Genomic DNA, 20,952 nt, shown 5'->3' with positions numbered 1-20,952 from the left:
AAAATAGTGTGGCTGAAATTCTATGTTCAAATCATTATTTGAGGAGTTGGGTATCACTTATGAGAAACCCCTAATGCTTTACTGTGATAATCAAGCTGCTATTAATATAGCCCATAATCTGGTACAACATGACAGAACCAAGCATATTGAAGTGGACCGACACTTTATTGGAGAAAGGGTTGCTTCTCAAGAAGTGTGTCTTCCATATATCACCTCCAACATGCAGCTTGCAGATCTTCTCACCAAGGTTGTTTCAAAGACAAAGTTAGAAGCAGATCTATGCAAGTTGGGAATGACAAACATCTATTCCCAACTTGAGGGGGAGTGTAGAGAACATTAGTGTGGTCCCCACTGGTCGTTGGTCTATGTTTATCTTTATATTTATTCAGTTCAGCAGTTAACAGTTATTTCAGTTTGTTTTATTAGTCCTTTTATTTTATTTATTTGCCATGTAAGCAGTAAGGGTAATTCAGCCCTTTAATCTTTATTTAAACATTAATATAAATTGTAGAGTGGGGCGACAATCTTAGTCACACTCTATTTCTGAATTCTCCTCTTCTTGTCCTCTTCTCTCGTCTCCCTCTCTCTTTTGTCAATCTTTTTATTTTGGTTATTTCATATTGAACCTAGGGCTGATTGCAGTCCTATTCGACCACTAGGCGCACATCTCACCTTGCACCTTGCGCCTCGGGCACAAATTGACCCCTGCACCTTTTTTGTGCCTTGCGCTTTTAAAACACTGGGCGAAAAGATGGACCATTTTGGTAAACGAACGAATGTAGATTCTTTCATAGTGTGACCTTTATCTTGCCTTAGCACGTAAGATTTGCTCCTTGCAGGACCTGGTTGGACAAAAATATAGGACTTATTTGACAGGCATTTAAATTTTTGACTGAAATGCTTCGCATGATTGGTTGTGTGCAATGATACCTCAATATGGTGCATAGCAGCAACAAGAATGTAAATAAATAAAACCTCATAATAGTTATTGTGCATGGGTCTTTTTGCTTGAATGTCTGTGCAGAATATGTGATGTTGAGCTTAAGGCCGTGAATATGGGCTGGCCTAGAATTTGAATCTCCTAATTGATGATCCTCTGTGGGTTTGACTGTTTTTGTTAGTTCTGCATTGCGACAGGAAGCTAGTCTATTGCTCTTTACCATCATAGTAGGGATGTATCTTTGGTTTTCTTTTATCTCCTCTCTTTTATGTGAGTTTAAGCCAGTTTATCAACATATTCTGAGCTTCAATTTTTTTATTTATCTTGTATAATGTTCATGAGCTACTTGTTATATGCAGGTGAGACAGGGAGGATGTATGAAGCTAATGTTGATGATGTGGGGTACAGGCTTGTGGCAATTTATACTCCTGTGAGAGAGGATGGAGTTGAAGGGCAATATGTTTCTGCATCTACGGAGCCAATAGCTGTTGGTAAATTCCAAACTCCATCTTGCCACTGTTGTTTAGATGTCAGCTGTCTATATTAGATATTTTAGCTGCTTCTGTGATTAAACAAATTATGGCCTCTACTTGATTTCCTTTGATCAGTCATTTGGTCTTGCCAGTTGCTACTCATGATTGGTTGTGATTGCTTAGCATATTAATCATTGATATTTGATTGTGTATGCATAGATTCTTCATTAAGTAACTATCAATTTTATGTTCTGTTTAAACTTCTATTTTGTGTTCTGGATAACTAAGCTACCGCATATGTTGGTCCAATTTCCTTAACTTGTGTTCCATATAGAGTGATTTGTTTATTTGTTGAACCTGTCTTCTTGATGTGGCTTTTCTTATATATAAAGTTAATAGAATTTTATTAAAACAAAAGAGAGAGATTGAGGAGTGCAATTAGACATTCGAATCTAGGGCTTTATTTTGTTTTATGCAAATTCATTTAGCTGGTTACAAATTTCACTTTTATAGCTCAGCCCCTACTACAATAATAATGATTTTTAAATTGTCATGAATGACACCTCTGATATGCAAAGACCCATCATTGTCAAAATCAAAGAAAATTTCTGTTTTCTCCTGCATTCTTTACAATTGTCAGTGTATGTTACCTTAATTGCCATGTTGTCCTTGTACCTTACTTATCAGTGTAAAACTGTCAATTGCTCAGTTGCTTAGAAAAATCTGTGTGTTTGTGCACATGCACACACATGAACGTGTATTTTTCGTCTTAATATTTAGGCTGTGGTTGTTGATCTGTTTGCAGAGCCTGATGTCCTCAAAGAAGTAAAGCAAAAGCTGGATCTTGGAGCTGTCAAGTTTGAGGTGTGATTGTTTTCCTTTTTATTTTCTTTTTTTTAGCTTAGAACCCTTTTTTGTGTGCATGCAGGGAGAAAAGAACTGTGTATTAAACATTCTGATATTTTCATGAAGTACATATACACCAATTTTATATATTTCCTGTTTTTCATTTTTAGTAAGAAAATTATTTCCTAGAACTATGCATCCAATACATGTTTATCCAGAACCAAATATAAGACCACTGTCTTGTAAGATACGAACCCCCAATACAAGTTTTTTCTATTTGGCTTCTCTACCTATTTGGATTCACCACATTAGTTTTTGGGATTCCCAGTTCTTATAAATGTTGTCCTGGTCCAAGCTACCAAAAAAACATTTGTTAGCAGGTCTTATAGCTTATGAATATTTACTATTTTAAGACTATTTGTATGTAAAATAGCTTTAACAGATGGTTTGGAACCATTGCTACTCACCCAATTTACATTGTTCTCCAGACCCAAATATAAGACCATTATCCTGTACGATATGAATCCCCAATACAAGTTATTTTTTTTCCTTTTATGAAGGTGATGTAATATTGTATTAAAGAGTGAATGTGCAATGGAATTCTGTACAATAAATCCACAAGTACTCAAGTATCCTCAAGAAAGTTTACAGCCAATAAGGAAGATGAGAAGTCATTCTCCTAGAAAAGAGCTGAGGTTGATAACCGTTGCTTAAAAGCCTCAGTAATACCATTAATCACTCTTTCCACAAGGCTACTCTTCTGCTCAAAAACATGAGAATTAATTTCCAGGCAGATATACCAAAAAACTGGCAAGGGATAGTAGACCAAAATTCTACCTTTCCTGTCCGTGCCAGCTACTTCCCATCCCTTTAATAAAGCCTGAACAGATTCTGAGAGCATGCATCCCTTGTACGAAATGGCCTTGTAAAAGAAAACCCAAATCTTATGAGTGAAGGTACAGTGGAGGAAAAGGTGGTTTGAATACTGTTCCTCCACCATGAATACGGGACAAAAGGAATCTTACAGGTTTTGTCTGTTTGCTTCTTCTCTACCTGGCTTGCTTTTATTTTTTCCTTTGAATAGAGCAATGCATGTTGGAATTGGATCAGACTGGATAATCGGATTATTTGGATCCGCCAAATCAGGTTTTAGGATTCCCTGTTTTTAGAAAGGTTGACTTGGTCAAAGCTACCCAAAAAAAATTTGTTAGTAGGTGTTATGCTTATGAATATTTATTGTTTTGAGACTATTTTGATGTAAAATTGCTTTAAGAGATGGTGGACCATCTCTTAAATGTTTTGAGACTATTTGTGTTAGGTGTTATGACTACTTATTGTTTTGAGACTATTTAATTTTCATATTTCCTAGTTTATATATATATATATATATACAACAAATAATATTTTTAATTTCTTTATACATTTTCAGATACAATGTTTTTCTTTCATAGTTAATTTGTATACTTTCTATTAAACTATACTATTTTTAATTTGTATACTTTCAAGACCCCTCCTGCCCAGTGAACTGAATTCGGAGAGCTTGGATAATTTGTTTATCCACTCCTGGTGGTGTACGATATCTGATTACACTTTTTACGAGCTACAAATCTCTCTCAGGTGCCTCCTAGGAACCTGAGGGAGCTCCTTTCTAGTTGGTGACCTCTGAGTTCAAGTTCAGTGGATAAACAAAACTGGAGTCTGATTCCTGCAGCTGTGGTTTAGACAGTTTGGACTGAAAGAAAAAAGATAATCTTCCAGAGGAACATCAGCAGGTTGATGAGCTGGTCAGAGCTGCTGTTGGAATATTGGTCTCCTGCACTGCAGTTGCCAGGGATCCTTTCAGCAGCCCATTTCTAATTTCTTGCAATCTGTAAATCTGCAGTATATTTGATTTATAGTGGTTTGTGGGAACGGGTTCACTGGTTGTAACTCCATTCTCATGTATTGTGCTATTTTCATTATATTCTTATGTTATTTTATGATTTTTTTTATTAAGTTGGAACTGTGACTAATGTTCAAATTGATGGGTCCCACTATGGTCTGTCATGGGTGAACATGTGAATGGAGATGCCATTCTAACATGTACATTAAGAGAATCTTTTCGGGTTAAAAGAGATACTATGAGATACTTTTGAGTTTAAAATGTTTTGTTTTATTTTTGGTTGATTAGTTTATACTAAAATATTCTTTTTTTTTCCAGTTTTAACGCTTTTTATATGAGGCATATGCTTCACAAATTTGAAGTGCAAAGTGGTCAGGTATATGCCTCTCAAAAATTGAGGCGGTAGTTTCTAGGATAGGGGTAAGGCGCCTGGGGTTAGGCATTTTGGCTCCACCTCACCTCACCTTTTAAAACCATGGTCCATTCCAAGTCTGACAACATTGGGAAAGTAGGTAAAAAAATATAATGACTTTGGTGCTAAGGTACTTATGTTATAGGAGTTAATTTAATTAGTTCATGAAGTCAACTTTTTTTCTGCCATTGAAATTTGAGATGAGAAAGTTCTCATTCATTTGAGTTAGTGGTTCAATTAAAAGTTCATAATCAATTAATATTGCCGACTTTCCTGCAAAGAATAATTTCTGATCTTGTTGGAGAGTGTAAGTTAATTAATAGGCATTCAATAAAAGAAAAGATTAAAGATTATTTATTTATCAAAAAAAAGATTAAAAGATTATTTTAATTTTCTGATTGTTGCTTTTACTGGAAGCAGGCTTTGTGTGACAAGGACCGTTCTCCAAAAAAGGTGCTCATCTTTTTATTTACATGAACTTTTCATTTCTTTCCCTGTTTCTCTTGTCTTAATAAATTAATTTGTCTTAGTATTACCTACAATTAGAAAAGTAAAGCTTAAACCTTCATCATTGCAGGTTCCTGGAGCTGGAAGTCTGGAAAGAAGAATTCTAGAAGTTAACAGAAAGAGAGTAAAGGTTGTGAAGCCTGGTTCAAAGACTTCCTTCCCAACTACTGAAATCCGTGGAAGTTATTCTCCTCCTTTTCATGTAAGTCTTTCCTCCAAGTCAGGATTCTTCAACTTTTCCTAAGGTCAACGCCATTTGAGGGGTTGGAGGATCAATGCCACATTTCATTCCATTTGTGGGACATGGAGTGCCAATGGCCCCTACTGTTTCCACATAAATTAGGAAAGAGGTCTGAGGTGTTCTTTGTCCAAGAGGATGAACTATCTGGTTAAGTTGTAGCTTTAGGAGGAGTTGCCTACCAGTAATTCAGTGGAAAAACTATGAAACACCTATTAATTTGATTCAGCTGTCCTTTTTCAGAAATTCCGTTCCCAAACCATAACAAATAATACTGATCATTTGATTGCAAGGCTCTGTCAAGGACAATTTTGTCATATTTGCTTTCTTCCGTTACAAAATGTGGCAAATAATTCAATGAGTGCAATCAGTTAACCAACCTGTTCTTTGGGATGGGATAAATCAGCAGATTAATTGACAATTACCTGGTGTATGTGGTAGTACAAGATTGGTAGTCCATGTAGTATTTTAGAAAAATGTTTTTTCCAACATTGACTCTTTATGCCATCTGTAGAATTTTTTGTATGAGTTGATACAAGAATAATATCTTAGCTTCTTTATACTCTGTATTTGTAATACTTTAGATTTAGCAGAAATTGTTAGTAATAAAGTAAAATCATCACCATAATATTTAAAAAAATGTATATATGAATCTCTTATGTTGGATAGTCTTCCAAAAATCTATCCGTTATGAATCTATACTGTCATACTGATGTTAAAAGCATGAATGCTTCTTAAACTGCTTTTGTTCCTAACAAGACTAGTCTTATTGCCATCTATCTTAATCCCTGGATACAAGTTCTCATTATTGGATACTCTCTTAATCTCTTATTGTGATTGATTGGATGAAGAAGATACCTAGTGGGCTTTAGAGGTTAAACTATGAAGTAAAGGATATGTGTTATGGTCAATTGTTATGGTCCCGCACGTAGGATCCCGTCACGGGTCGGTCCACGGTGCGAAAGCCCTGCTTCCCCTTGCGCCTTCCCTTGCTTGCAGACCCGATTACGGAAACTGAATGGGTGATTTGTCCAAGAGACCACCCTTATCTGGACACATCAAGCCAACTCGCCGCCAGCTTACCTTATCCTTATCTTATCCCTTATCCCTTATCCCTTAGCTTTATCTTAATCTCATCTTTATCTTATCTTAAGTAAGAGTGAGTTACCAATAGGAGTAGGTAATTAGGAGTTTGAGTTCGAGTTGGAGTTTGAGTTTAATTAGGAATTTTCTTCTGTAAGCTCCTATTTAAGGAGCCACGAATTGAAATAAAGCATTCAGTTTTTCAGCCAAGAAAAGAGTGAGGAGAATTTGGGTGGTCTCTTGGACAAATCACCCCAAGGGAGAGTTCGGGTGGTCTCTTGGACAAATCACCCATTCAGTTTCCGTAATCGGGTCTGCAAGCAAGGGAAGGCGCAAGGGGAAGCAGGGCTTTCGCACCGTGGACCGACCCGTGACGGGATCCTACGTGCGGGACCATAACAATATGACACCTGGATACGTCTACATGATTAGCATATTGGTTTTAAAACCCAAATCCAATTAAATTTGGCAAGTTTTGAAAGAGCCTTTGCTCTCCTTGGATAGTTGGAATATATAAAGAGATCTTCCAAATTCTCCTAATTAATAGTTACTATTGATGACCCAGAAAATGCCATTTGCTGGCTTGAGATGCATTTCATTCTTGCTGTTACATTTGCCAAGTAATGTGCTATATGCAAATTGTATTGGGGTGTCGGACTGCTGTAGTACTGTTCTCTATTTTTTGTTGGTTGCTCCTCTTCAGTCCATAGGTTGAGGTGCCCTTTTCTCCCTTACCTAAAATTGTAAATATGCAGGTGGAGCTTTTCCGAAACGACCAACATCGTCTCAGGATTGTAGTGGACAGCGAGAATGAAGTGGACCTGATGGTGCAGACTCGACATATGCGAGATATTGTTGTCCTTGTGATCCGAGGCCTTGCACAAAGATTCAATAGCACTTCCCTCAATTCGCTTCTCAAAATAGAGACATGAATATAAATTGTAAAGAAAGTAGTCACTGGATCAACAAAGTACACAATCTTTGGATTTAGGTAGGGAATTGCATAGCTTTTTCCCCCCCGATTCTTCCTTGGTTTTTGGCACGGCACTGTTGCTGTCATTGTTATTGTCGTTTTGTTGTTTTAAGTCAGGAAATCTTGTGCAAGCAGCGGTTTTGCGGCATCGTTTTTTTCTTTGTAAATTATATTCTATCTTGTGGTCATGGTATTCTTATAGTTGTGTATACAGACTTTGTAAGCAAGACATGTGGGTATATATTATTAATTGATTTACTTTCTTTGTAATTTCTGGTGTATTATCACCAAGGATAAATGCCAATTTCTGAATGTTTGTGATCATGACCGCTGCCAATTAGCAATATGCTTGGGAGTTGGGAGGAAGGGGGTGGAATCATCAGTTGAATTCTTGGAATCCTTAGTGGAAGATTAATGCTACCAATGGCATTGTACAGGCTGCAGGCCTTACTGGAGTATAAAGAGAATGGGAGATCTCCTAAAAGCAGAAATCGTGTGACTGGATGCCGTGCTATCAGGGTTAATGATTTTTGCTTCCAGGAAATCCCGTCTTGAGTATAGGTGTAAAGCAGCTTGGATGATTAATGTCTGATCTACCAGAATATTAACAGCATCTTATCTCAATGGAAGTAACCTGTGCTTTGAGCGTAGTGACACTTAATAGACCGACTTTCACTTCTGACGACATATCCTGCACTTTAGGCTGTGTTTGGTTGCAGTGCAAGTTTATTTGGACTAGTACAAGTAATTATTTTGCATGTTTCATACAGATTTTCTAAAAACTGAATAATTATTTATTTTTATTCAAATAATTATTTTTCTTATTTTATTCTAAAAATTAAATTAAAATTAGGAAAAGTAAATATGTAACAGAAATATTGAATGGATTTATGGACATAATACATCAAGTAGTTATTTTGCATGTTTCATTCTAATTTTCTAAAACTAAATAATTATTTATTTTTATTCAAATAATTATTTTTCATGTTTTATTCTAAAATTTAAATTACAATTAAGAAAAGTAAATATGTAACAGAAAAATTGAATGGATTTGATCTATGGACATGGTAGATCATCCATGGATCTACAACATACTCAGCCTATAGGGTTAAATTACATAAAATTAAAGAATTTATAAATATTTTTTATTCCAAATATATATATATATATATATATATATATATATATATATATATATATATATATATGACGATGAATATTAAAAAAACTAATTTATTTGCGTTCTTTGAAACAAAAATTGTTTTATTCATATCATACGATAAGATAAAATATGATGGGGGGTTAAATTGAATTCTTGCTGAAATTTCTCCAGGTAAAATACAAACCTAGAAAAATTAAAAGTATAGATTACTATGTACTATGTACCGATTGAGCCAATGACTATTCAATTGATCTATGGACATGGTAGATCAACCATAGATCTAAAACAAACTCCGTCTATAGGGTTAGATCATATAAAATTAAAGAAATTATATATATATATATATATATATATATACTAAAAATAAAAAAAAATCAATTATTTAGAAAAAATTCAATTGATCTATGGACATGGTAGATCATCCATAGATCTACAACATAATCAATTTCTACAGGTAGATCAAAAGAAAAACCTAAAAATTTCTTTTTTTTTTCAGATTTTTTATTATTCTGGAATTTCTTCAAATATTTACAATATAAATCATTTTTTTATAAAAAAAAATTCAATTGATCTATGGACATGGTAGATCATCCATAGATCTAAAACAAACTCAGTCTATAGGGTTAGATCATATAAAATTAAAGAAATTATATATATGTATATACCAAAAAAAAATCAATTATTTAGAAAAAATTCAATTGATCTATGGACATGGTAGATCATCCATAGATCTACAACATAATCAATTTCTACAGGTAGATCAAAAGAAAAACCTAAAAATTTCTTTTTTTTTCAGATTTTTTATTATTCTGGAATTTCTTCAAATATTTACAATATAAATCAATTATTTATAAAAAAATTCAATTGATCTATGGACATGGTAGATCATCCATAGATCTAAAACAAACTCAGTCTATAGGGTTAGATCATATAAAATTAAAGAAATTATATATATATTTATATGCATACCAAAAATAAAAAAAAATCAATTATTTAGAAAAAATTCAATTGATCTATGGACATGGTAGATCATCCATAGATCTACAACATAATCAATTTCTACAGGTAGATCAAAAGAAAAACCTAAAAATTTCTTTTTTTTTCAGATTTTTTATCATTCTGGAATTTCTTCAAATATTTACAAAGATTTACATATAACAGCAAAATAAGTGGGATTTTTTGCACAAGAATAGCAAATCAACATACATAAAGATGTTTTCAACCATCCAAATTAAAAAAAAAACCAAAAACATTGGCTGAAAATGTTAAAAATTTTGTAAAAAATCCTATTTTTGCTACTTTTTAAACAACCTTGAAAAACTTGTTGAATTTTCAGTTTTGTAGGTGTTTTGATGGGTTTTTTCTAGATTTGTGTCTATAGTAATGTAAAGAAAGTTTTGGAGGGTTTAGGGAAAGAGGGCTGTGGTAATGGGCTTAGAAGCCCTCTTTCGAAGGCTTTTTTTTTTTAACAGTGAATTCGTTGTGTATCAATCGATACTCGGCTGAAACATAACGAATCAGACTGATACCAGCCCAATACAAATTCGATACTGTTTCAGCATGGCGAAAAGAGATGGTACCTTCGATTTCAGACCATCTCGCATGCCAGTAAGTCGATAAACCGATACGTATTGGTCGATACATGATGAAATTTTAAACCTTGGTTGGGGATGCAAAAGGATCCAATCGAATTTGGATAGGGGACTAGGAGTATATTTGAAATCGATTTGATAATATATATCTTATATCCAATCTGATTTGATGATTCAATGGATTTCACAAAGATTAATTTTAATTGAAATTCACTAAGGATTTTGGACACTTGAGTTTGATTGGATTTGATTTAATTACCCAAAGAAAAACAAAAACACAAGCAATTTTTCCAACCGTTTTTATCATATAAATTTTAAACAAAATGGGGGTATACATGCCTTTTTGTAAAACAACATTAATAATATAAAAAGTCAAATTGCAAAAAAAGCAATATAATATATGCACTAGTGATAGTGCAATATCTAAATCCAGCAAAACAAGATTGATTTGAATAGAGATCCATTTTGCACCCCATAATCTGTGTGCTAGCATTTTTATCATTTTGCAATTTTATTCTTTCAGCTACTTTTGGCATCTTGGTAAATTTATGACTCATTGTAATGTTTGTTGATGTATTTGGTGTAAGAGGATAGACTTATATAATACTAATACATCACGCAGATCAGCAATAGTAATAATACTACAGAATTCACTGTCGCATAGCTAGTAGTACTATCCCAAAGAGAATCATGGACCCTTCTACAAGGGGCTAATCGTGGATTTTCTACAAACTCAAACCCTAAACCTACAAATGCCTTCCATAAAACACAAGACAAAGCAAATAAAGTAAAATTGTAGTTTACCGAATGGTAGAGAAGTTCCACTTGAACTGGTTTGTGGTAGAGAGCAAACTCACCATGCCCGATTTGAGAAGAGTTCGCCAATTGATACGCCTGATACATCGGTAGGGGCGTATCATGCGAATTGATACTCATTTTTATTGCTTTTTTTCTTTATTTTTTTTGCAACCAGTTCAGGAGGGCCGGTTTAGGGGTCCTCTACCCCCTGAACCGGTGAGACCTCCGATACACCCACTATAGGGGCGTATCGGATGGGTCCCAGAATGATACGTATAGGCCCATATACTTTGAACCTTGGTTGCTGGTGTATTTGGAAAGGTTTAGGACCACCACCCACAAGGTGAAACACTATCAGGTAAGGGAAGATGATCTAACATTCACCCCCACTATCGTGTGAATCTAGAGAACCCAAACCTATACGACTTCACTAGCCAAACATTGAAGAGGCTGAGGGAGGACCGTGGATGGGGGCAATAGTTAGAAGAAGTTTATTTAGTAGAAGAAGGAAGCAATAGAGGGAGGTCACCATCCCGTGGAAGAGGAGGGAGTTTATTTGGAAAGGTTTTGTTGTGGCAACCGATCCTTGTGCCATTCACGTATGGGAAAGAGGTATTGGCCATCATGGAGAGGTTGTTTGCGGATGACAAGATCCAGAGGTTGTTGGTTGTGTGGCAACCCACAAAAGAGGAGAAGCAGAGAAAGTACTTCTACGAGTTCCACTATAGGCTACGAAAGTACTTTGAGGAGTTCATGCAGCTAAAAGGACTCGTCTCAAGTCTTAGCTAGAGGAGTGGATGACCATCCCTTGTTGCTCCACCCACCTTTAGGACGCATTAACAAAATCAGTGGCGTGGTCTTCAACATGGCTTCACCTATGGTGCTAGTGGTAAGGTTTCTCAGGAGCGACCATCTACGATAGTTACTTCAAGAGGAAGGCATTTCCATAGAAGCACAACAGAGGATGGCTAGAGCCTTAGCCAAGATTAGGAGGGAGGGAACATGAATGGTGTTGTCTCTTTTAGCCCCGAGGATATGATGGTGGAGGATCTCCACCATAACTAAATGTTGTACATGATAGGGTGCCTCTAGGGGTGAGAACACGGTTTGTTCGGTTAAAAACCGAACCGAATAAACCGAATTTTCAAAAAACGAGGGAAACCGAACTTTGCAAAAACTGAACAAACTGAACCAAAATTTTTTTCGGTTACTTCCGTTGATTTAGTTAAAACCGAATCTGCTTGCTACTCTTTTAATCAAAGCACTTAAAAACTAAAGAATCTAGTGGCTAAAAATTGTCACAGTCCAGATTCGGTGGCTAACAAAAATACCAGGAAGAACTGAAGATTAAAAGGGAAAATAGAAAAAAATACTTGTACTTAGAGATTCAAATGGCAAAGAAGAAAACAGGGAGGGAACTAAAATGAACAGAAAAACTATAAATTAAAGAAGACCCACCGGACTCTATCACTTGCCGCTGCCCGCCAGAAAGTAAGTTTGGTGGATGTTGAACCTTGGAGTAGTGGAACTGGAACTCGTAGTTTGCTGCTACTTTCTTGCTCAGACGCTCACCGCTGTAAGGGACTCACCGACTCAAGGCTTTTGTCTTTAGAGGTTAGAGGAAGATGAAGGTCGATGGTCAAAGAGACACAGACTAATAGGTTTTGGCCTATGGGCTTTTCACTATATTTGTATATTTACCAAGTTATCCCTGAAAGTTCAGTTTTTTGGGTTTCGACCAAAGGCTAATAACCTTTGGGGTTTTCATTGTATTTGCATATTTACTAATTTACCTCAATTCAGTTCTTTTGGTTAACCAAACTATTAAATCTCACAACCGAAACCGAAAACCAAAATTTGGCAAACCGATTTTTAAAACCAAAACCGAATCGATTTTTCAAAATAACCGAATCAAAAACACCAAAACCAAATTTTTTGTTCGGTTGTTCGATTTTAACCGAATTATACTCACCCCTAGATGCCTCAATAGGTACAAAGTAACGAGGATGCTGATAGATGCAGACAACTCTGTGAATGTAGTGTTCGTTCACACTCTACGGGCCATAGGGATTGAGGACACTAGGGACGAAGCATGGGTATGGAGATCTTAGACTTCAATGGTAATGTCTCTTGGACCTTGGGTTCGCGGGTGTTGCAGGTGGAAGTTGGACCCTACAATTTAATGGTGGAGTTTCAGATCGGGGCAGGTCACACCATGTGTCATATTTTTTTTTTGGGCAGACCATTCACCCATCGCCTACAACTCGTCCCCTCAACCTACCACTAGTGTGCCAAGGCCATCTACCGCATAAAGGTTGCAAGTATAGTAGGAATCATGGCACTGTTTGTGGTTGCCGAGTCACACCTCTAGGATGCCATGTACTACACAAAGATGTTATCAAAAGTTGATACCTGATTTATCAAGATATCCACCCATCCAATTGCCAAGGAGACGCCCCCCCACACACACAAGAAAAAGTAGTGAATTACCCTGGAAGGAGACAACTTCTACACCTTAATGCCAATAGATGCCTATCTTGGTTATGACAGGATTTTGTTGAAAGAACTGCATGGACAAGCCTCTATGCCCACCCCAACCTCTACATCTGTAAACCAGGAATGAGTCCCACCCACCCCAACCTCATGCTGGTTGTAAATTTCTCTTACAATTGTCTCATCTCCCTTCATGCAAGAGTCTGTTATTAAATACATAGTCTCTTTGACTCTAAATATTATCAACAACTTTTCTTCGTTGAAGTTAATAACTTAACATTGAAGTCCCTGATGCAAGTTGTCATATTTTCAACCCATTTCGCATAATTAATGTTCAAGGGACCATCAGCCCATCACTTTCCGTGTGTTAAATAGTGCATGTCATTAGTTCAAATTAGATTGATGTACATAAACATTTATTTATAAATGAATAAAGTATATTATTGTTTCATGATCATATTTGTATGTTCTTTGTGAATTACCCCTTAAATTGGACACTTAAGAGACTTGTGTTAGTTTAGAGCGTTCTCAGCTATTGGATAGACTTGGAGAGTTTATCATGACAAGGCTAACATTGGTGTGCTACCAAACATTTGGAGCATCTTGCTTCAATTGCTAGGGTTAAACGCCAAGTACAACCAATGGGTTTTTACAAGAAGCACTGATTATGATAATGGAAAGTTCAATTTTACTCCATACTTGATTATGATACTACACTAGGTGTTGGACTAAGTTATCTTTCATACTTTGATATGTTGGGACAGTTTTGGAAATTCATATGAGTGGGTGATCACAGTGATAGGACTGACACCTTTGTTATTCAAAGTGAATATCAAGGTTTACACTCTCTCTAATGGAAATCTAAACTTTCGGCAATGGATTTCAACTATATTTGAAATATGATTTGCAAAATATATTTATATTATTATATTATGTTATTTATTGAAAAAAGTTTGTAAAAGGTTTTAATCCCGAGATCCATCCGAGTAGAGAGTGTGACACTACATCTTGTAGTTAAGGGAAGGTCTTTCCCTATGAGTAGTGTTCTGATGATTATGGGCCAAGAGATTAAGTGTAAGAGACCATTACTGTTAGACAGTGAATGCCCTTACCTCCAATTAGCATGATGTGCATTATGACATTTATTGTAAATGAATAAAATACATATTTGATTCATGTTATTGTGGCATGTTTCTGCGTAATACCCTTAAACTGGACACATGAGACTCGTATTAATTTAGAATCTTCACAGCCGTTGGATGGATCTGGGGAGATTTATCTAGCCAAGGCTGACACTGATGTACTGCCAAGTTGGTTGGGGTTAGCTTGTCTTAGTTGCTAGGGTGAGACTTGAGGTACATGCAGTGTGAGTTTTCTTGAAATCCTGAACCGGACCAAATTCCAGTATTGCCCTGGTCCTTGGAGATAGATGGGAAAACTGGAAAGTTACACCTGACCCCTAGACTCGATTATGATACTGCACTAGGTGTCAGATTGGATTGTCTTTGATGTGTCAATCAGTGAGATCCTTAGCGGGGGTCAAAACCTGGGTATGTTGGGACAGTCCGAGTGACGGGATCATAGTGACGGGATCTTTGATGATTATGGGGATCATAGTGACGGGATCAACCCCTTTGTCGAACAAAGTGAATGATCGGGGACATACACTCTCTCTGATGGAAACCTAAACTGTCGGCAGTGGATTTCAAATGTGTTTGGAATTTGGTTTTGCAAAATATATTTATATAGATATATACTAATATATTATGGTTTCACGAATTATTTGCAAAATGTTTTAATTCCTAGGATCCAAGTGAGTAGAGAGTGCAACACTGTACCTTGTAGCCGAGGGAGAGGTCCTCTCTTGTCGGGCAGTGTTTGATCATTAAGGGCTGAGAGGTTAAGTGTAAGACCATTGAGGGTTATACTTGATGGGCTAATCTTGCATCTGCCCACAGTCCTTGGGCCTTCATAAGATGGCTGGACCCAAGGACCATTTAGTGTAAATGTTGGGCCCATTAAGAGCCCATAGTGATGGGCTCAGGAGTTCACTGTATTTAGTAGTGAATTCGGCCAAGCCTTGTACAGAGGCTAGGCTGAACCCATGTAGCTGATGTGTAAATCAATGTTAGGGTCTCATGCCATACAAAGAGAGACAAGCTAGCCAGTATTAAAAGGAAGTGAGCCTGAAAGATTAATGGGCCTAAAGCCAATTTTGAACTGGGTTAATTGGGTTAATTAAATAGGAGTGGATCTAGGTTTGGATCAGCAGATAAGGATAAGAGGATAACTCTTATCCACTTAAAGAGACTAGATCCAAATAAAGATTTGGATCAAGGAACTCCTAATTTGATTAGGAATAAGCTGATCTAGAACTGTAGATAAGATAAGAGATTATCCTTATTATTTAAAGAGTTCAGATCCAAATAAAGATTTGGATCAAGAGACTCCTAATCAGATTAGGAGGTTGTCTCTTTAAGGCTATAAATAGAGAGCAAGGCGGATCTGAAAAAGACACATAGACATTATAGAAGACAACCCAGTTTGACTGATTTTTGCCTTCAGTTCTTTTCCTCTCTACTCTTGCCGCCCTACCCTATTTGATCTCCAATTCTTGGAACTGATTAAGATTTGATCTTGATAATGTTTCTTGCCAGAAGAAACAATTCTGAAGCTGTGCTCACTACCCCATTCGATTCTTGATGAAGAATCACAAGTTCTTGGTGAAGAACTACATGGTGATCCTACCTCATCTTAAGTTGTGTCATCTTCAGTGAAGGGAGGATTTGATACACTCTTTGGGTGTGAACGCCTACGTTGGGAGGACCTTTTTGCATGGATTCCGTATTAGGTATATCTCTCCCTAATCTTGGTTTTAGATTTGGTCAGGTTTGGTTACAAGAACGAACCTTGAAAATGCAGTTTTCTAAATTGATAATACGATTCCTGGATAGAAGTAAAGAAAATTTTGAAATTTCGCCCAACCTTCTTGTAGGGTTCGGCCATCCATATGATGGATCTCCCATTTCTTCTATGGTATCAGAGCCAGGTTCAAGTCTTGAACCAAATTAGATCAGATCTGAATTTGCGCAAATGGGCAGAAGGTGTTCTACCCGATTTGCACAGTTAACGTTCTTTCTGGGAATTGGTTCTCAGATTATGGGCGAATGATATGGAAAATAAATCTTTATTATTCTATTATATTTATAGAATTGTTTTGTGAATGTTTCTTGAATATTTGGGCTACACATGTGATGGAGATCGAATCTTTCTGGTGCCAAGATTGGCGCACCCTGTTGTTTCTTTTCTATTCAATTTGGTCTGTAAATAATTTTTTTTTTTTATTTTTAGACAAATTGTATAGGAATTCGATGTGATGTAATAATAGAAAAATTAGGTTTTTCTATTTTATTTCCATCTGGAGATTGCTGGAGTGTGCAATAGAGGAGAAGAAGATTTCATAGAAAGTAGTTCTACGATCTATGATTTTGCAGATATCGGTTCTGCTATCTACGATTAATTGTTCTTTGCAGGTTTACAAGATGTCCAAGAAAATCACAGTGCAGCCCTTTGATTTTGTTTTCTTGATTCTTTGATTATCTAGATTTAATTTATTTTTCAGATCATTATTCTTGAATTGGACACCAAAACTTGGGTCGATTTACACCAGATTTGGTCCAAACTGGTTGGACCGAATTGTTGGTTTGATGGGGTTGGTTTTTCTAACCCAAATTCGATTTAGGCTAGAGGGTTGATGGCCCACTTTGGCCCGCCTATGTAAAATCCCAGTTTTAATATGATAAAACTGAATCAGCCTTGATTTAGCTACATGGGTCGAACTGCTTTTTTTAGTACATCCCATGTACCTAGATAATGTTATATGATAACATTATGGGATCTGTTGGGCTGATACTGATTTAATCTAATTAATTAAGGGTTTTATAGATATTTTAATTGATTGGATCAATTTGTTTCATGCATGTGATGTATGGATGTGTGATGTGCTACGTACATGGGTCATAAGTACTTGGCCCATGTTAATTCGATAGTGTCTCTTTTGCACACCACTGATGAATGCACATCATTGCTATAGTGTCCATAAGTGAAGGGATGAGAGATCCATCATATGGATGGCCGAACCCTACAGGAAGGTTGGGCGAAATTTCAAAAATTTCTCTCTCTCCCATCTAGGAATTGCATTCCCTATTTTAGAAAACTACATTTTCAAGGATTAATCTTGAACCAAACCGGACCAGATCTGAAACCAAAAGGGAGGAGAGGGTTATACCTGATACAGAGTAGCAGTAACTCCCAATGAAGGTGTTCATGCCCAAGGAGAAAACCAAAACCTGCTTCCACTAAAGATGACACAGTGTGAGGTGAAGCAGGATCAACAGGACGACTCTTTAGCAAGAATCGAATTCTTCAGCAAGAATGGAGTAGACGGCTGGTGAGCACGACTTCATATTGCTTCTTCTACTAAGGAGAAATATCAAGAACAAAATCTTTATCACTCCCACAGCGGCAAGAATAGGGAAGAACTCTGCACTTTGATGTGTCTTGTCTGGTGTGTTTTGCATGTCCGCCCTGCTCTCTTATTTATAACCTTAAAGAGACAACCTCCTAATCTGATTATGAGTTTCCTGATCCAAATAAAAATTTGGATCAGGACTCTTTAAGTGATAAGGATAATCCCTTATCTTATCTGTAGTTTAAGATCAGCTTAATCCTAATCAAATTAGGAGTTTCTTGATCCAAACCTTTATTTGGATCTGGACTCCTTAAGTGGATAAGACTTTTCCACTTAACCTTATTTGCTAATCCAAACCCAGATATGCCCCTATTTAATTAATCTAATTAACCCAGTTCGAATTGGGCTTTAGGCCCATTAATTTTATGTGCTCAATTAACCTCTTAACCTGCTGCCCAGTTGGCTCTCTTTGTATGGCGTGGGATCCAAACATTGATCTACACATCAGTCACATGGGTTCAGCCCAACCTTTGTTACAAAGCCTGGCCGAATTCATTTGTAGGAGACAGTGAACCCCTGAGTCCATCACCATGGGCTCTTAATGGGATCAACATTTACACTAAATGGTCCTTGGGTCCAACCATCTTATGAAGGCCCAAGGACTGTGGGTAGATGCAAGATTATCCCATCAGGTATGACCCTCAATGGTCTTACACTTAACCTCTCAACCCATAATGATTAAACACTACTTGACAAGAGAGGACCTCTCCCTCGGCTGCAAGGTGTAGTGCTGTACTCTCTACTCACATGGATCCCGGGAATTAAGACCTTTTGCAAACATTATATATATATATATATATATATATATATATATATATATATATATATATATATATATATATATATATATTGCAAAAACAAATTTCAACGGTTGAAATCAACTACCGACAGTTTAGGTTTCCATCGGAGAGAGTGCATCCCCGATCATTCACTTTGTCCGACAACGGGGTTGATCCTATCACTATGATCACCCACTCAGATGAATTCTTAGACTGCCCCAAAATACCTATATTTTGACCCGCTCTAAGGATCTCACTGATTGGCATATCAAAGACAGCCCAATCCGATACGTAGTGCAGTATCATAATCAAGTCTAGGGGTCAGGTGCAACATTCCAGTTTTGCCCATCTATCTCCAAGGTCTAGGGCAATACTGGAATTTTGGTTCAGTTTAGGGTTTCAAGAAAACCCATACTGCATGTACCTCAGGTCTCACCCTGGCAACTGAGACAAGCCACCCCAACCAACTTGGTGGTACATGATAGCATAAATGAAATAAAATTCCTATTTTTCTTCCAATTTGTTATTCCATCATTCTTATTTCAATTTGGTTAAGTATTTTTTTTTCATTTATGTGTTAGATAACTTAGATTTCTCATTTCTTAATTTTTCAAATAGTTCCCAAAGTTCAAAGGAAAGTTAAATATTTTAGTTTTACACTTTTACTTAGAAAATAAATAAAAATTTTCAAAAAACAAAAAAAGTAAAAAAAAAAAAATAGTCTATTCGGCCAGGCCCAAGGCCGCCCTGTGGACCAGCCCAACACGGCCCAAGCCACGGTATGGCCTACAGCCCAGCCCGGCCCGTGATGGCTCGCGGGCCAGCACCACATGGCTCGCACTTTGCACGGGCCGCCCATGGGTCGTGCCGTGCCAGCCCGACACAGCCCACTTTACACCTCTAGGGATGGGAAATCCCCAAATTTTCCCCACCCTAAGGCAATCACCTAAAAAATCTAATTTATGGATATTTTACAAATAGGATTATGGAAATTTGGAAGTATTTTAGGAATTAGATTATGACAATTTAGGGGTATTGTATAAATGAAATTATGGGATCTTAGGATTATAAGAATATTAGGAAAATTTAGAGATATTTTAAAAAACAATATTAAATTTACGGATATTTTACTAATTTATCATCGGGTTTGGGGAATTATATGCAAACCCCATCCTTAATTTAGGGCAAAAAAATTTTTCCTGTCCCCACCTCGTCCTCGTTTAAGATTTGAGAGAACTTGTCCCGTTTAGGGTAGGGCCCTAGTTTTACAAGAAAAATTGCCATCCCTATAATTCTATTAATTTTCTATAACTAATTAACTAATAGTAAATTAAATAACAATAAATTACAATATTTTATGATAATTTCCAAAACGTTATTGAAATTGCTATTGATTAGTAGTAATGTATAGTAAATTAATTATTTACAATAATAATAAATTAATGTAAATTATTTACTCTTTAAGCCTAAATTATTTACTATTAATCAAAGCAAATGTAATTATAGTAAATTAATCTAATTATGGTAAATTACATTATTTTTAATTAAAAGTAAACCATTTGTTGTTAATTAATGTAAAACCTAGTAAGAATTTATAAAAAATATGTAAAACCTAGTATATTGAAATCAACCAAGTGGACTAGATTGGTGTGGAGAGACTTAATAATTTTCCTAAATTTTTTAATAATTATTTAGTTGAATAATAATAATGGATTATTATTTAAATAGTTTCAGAGAATATTTTTTCATAGAATCATTTCTTATTTAAAAAATAATTATGAATTATTACTTAAATAGTTTCTCTAAATTATTTGATAACTATTAACTATAATTGTTGATTTTATAGAAATTAGTAAATAACTCTAATTAGTAATATCATTTATCAATAAATTATTATTGTAAAAATTTAATGAAAATTTATTAAATTACAATGATTAATGTAAGTTACACTAAATGTTGAAATTTTGAACATTTATTAATAATAAAAAATTATTTAATAATGGATTTTTTATTAATTTCTGGTAGATTATTAAATTATTTAATATTTGTTAAATAATAGATTATTTCTGAAATAATTATTTCATAATCTTTGGTAGATTATTTTCTAGAAGTTGTTAATAATTTTCATTACTAATGGGTTATTTAGCAATAGATTATTATTTAAGAATAAATTATTTAACAATAATGGAAGATGCCATGAATATATAGGAAACATTGATTTCCCCTTGTTCCCCTCTCTTTAA

General features: G+C 35.7%; 1 protein-coding gene across 3 annotated transcripts in view; it reads left to right on the top strand.

Moving 5' to 3' along the window:
* The window catches only part of AIR9 (Outer arm dynein light chain 1 protein), an 85,234-nt gene extending 77,610 nt beyond the window's left edge, over positions 1–7,624 (top strand). For all 3 annotated transcript variants that reach the window (XM_010242878.2, XM_010242876.3, XM_088902239.1), the window contains exons 34-38: positions 1,300–1,431; positions 2,219–2,277; positions 4,974–5,006; positions 5,131–5,262; positions 7,137–7,624. In XM_010242878.2, coding sequence (XP_010241180.2) covers positions 1,300–1,431; positions 2,219–2,277; positions 4,974–5,006; positions 5,131–5,262; positions 7,137–7,313 — 533 coding nt within the window. In that variant the 3' untranslated portion in view covers positions 7,314–7,624. The remainder of the gene's footprint in view (positions 1–1,299; positions 1,432–2,218; positions 2,278–4,973; positions 5,007–5,130; positions 5,263–7,136) is intronic.
* Positions 7,625–20,952: the final 13,328 nt, after the last annotated feature.

Source organism: Nelumbo nucifera, chromosome 3 (genome assembly GCF_055504915.1).
Source record: "Nelumbo nucifera cultivar China Antique chromosome 3, China Antique-T2T, whole genome shotgun sequence".
In the NCBI taxonomy this organism is placed as follows: Eukaryota; Viridiplantae; Streptophyta; class Magnoliopsida; order Proteales; family Nelumbonaceae; genus Nelumbo; species Nelumbo nucifera.
The sequence above is the reverse complement of the archived record's forward strand: the minus strand, read 5'-3'. Positions and strand labels throughout refer to the sequence as shown.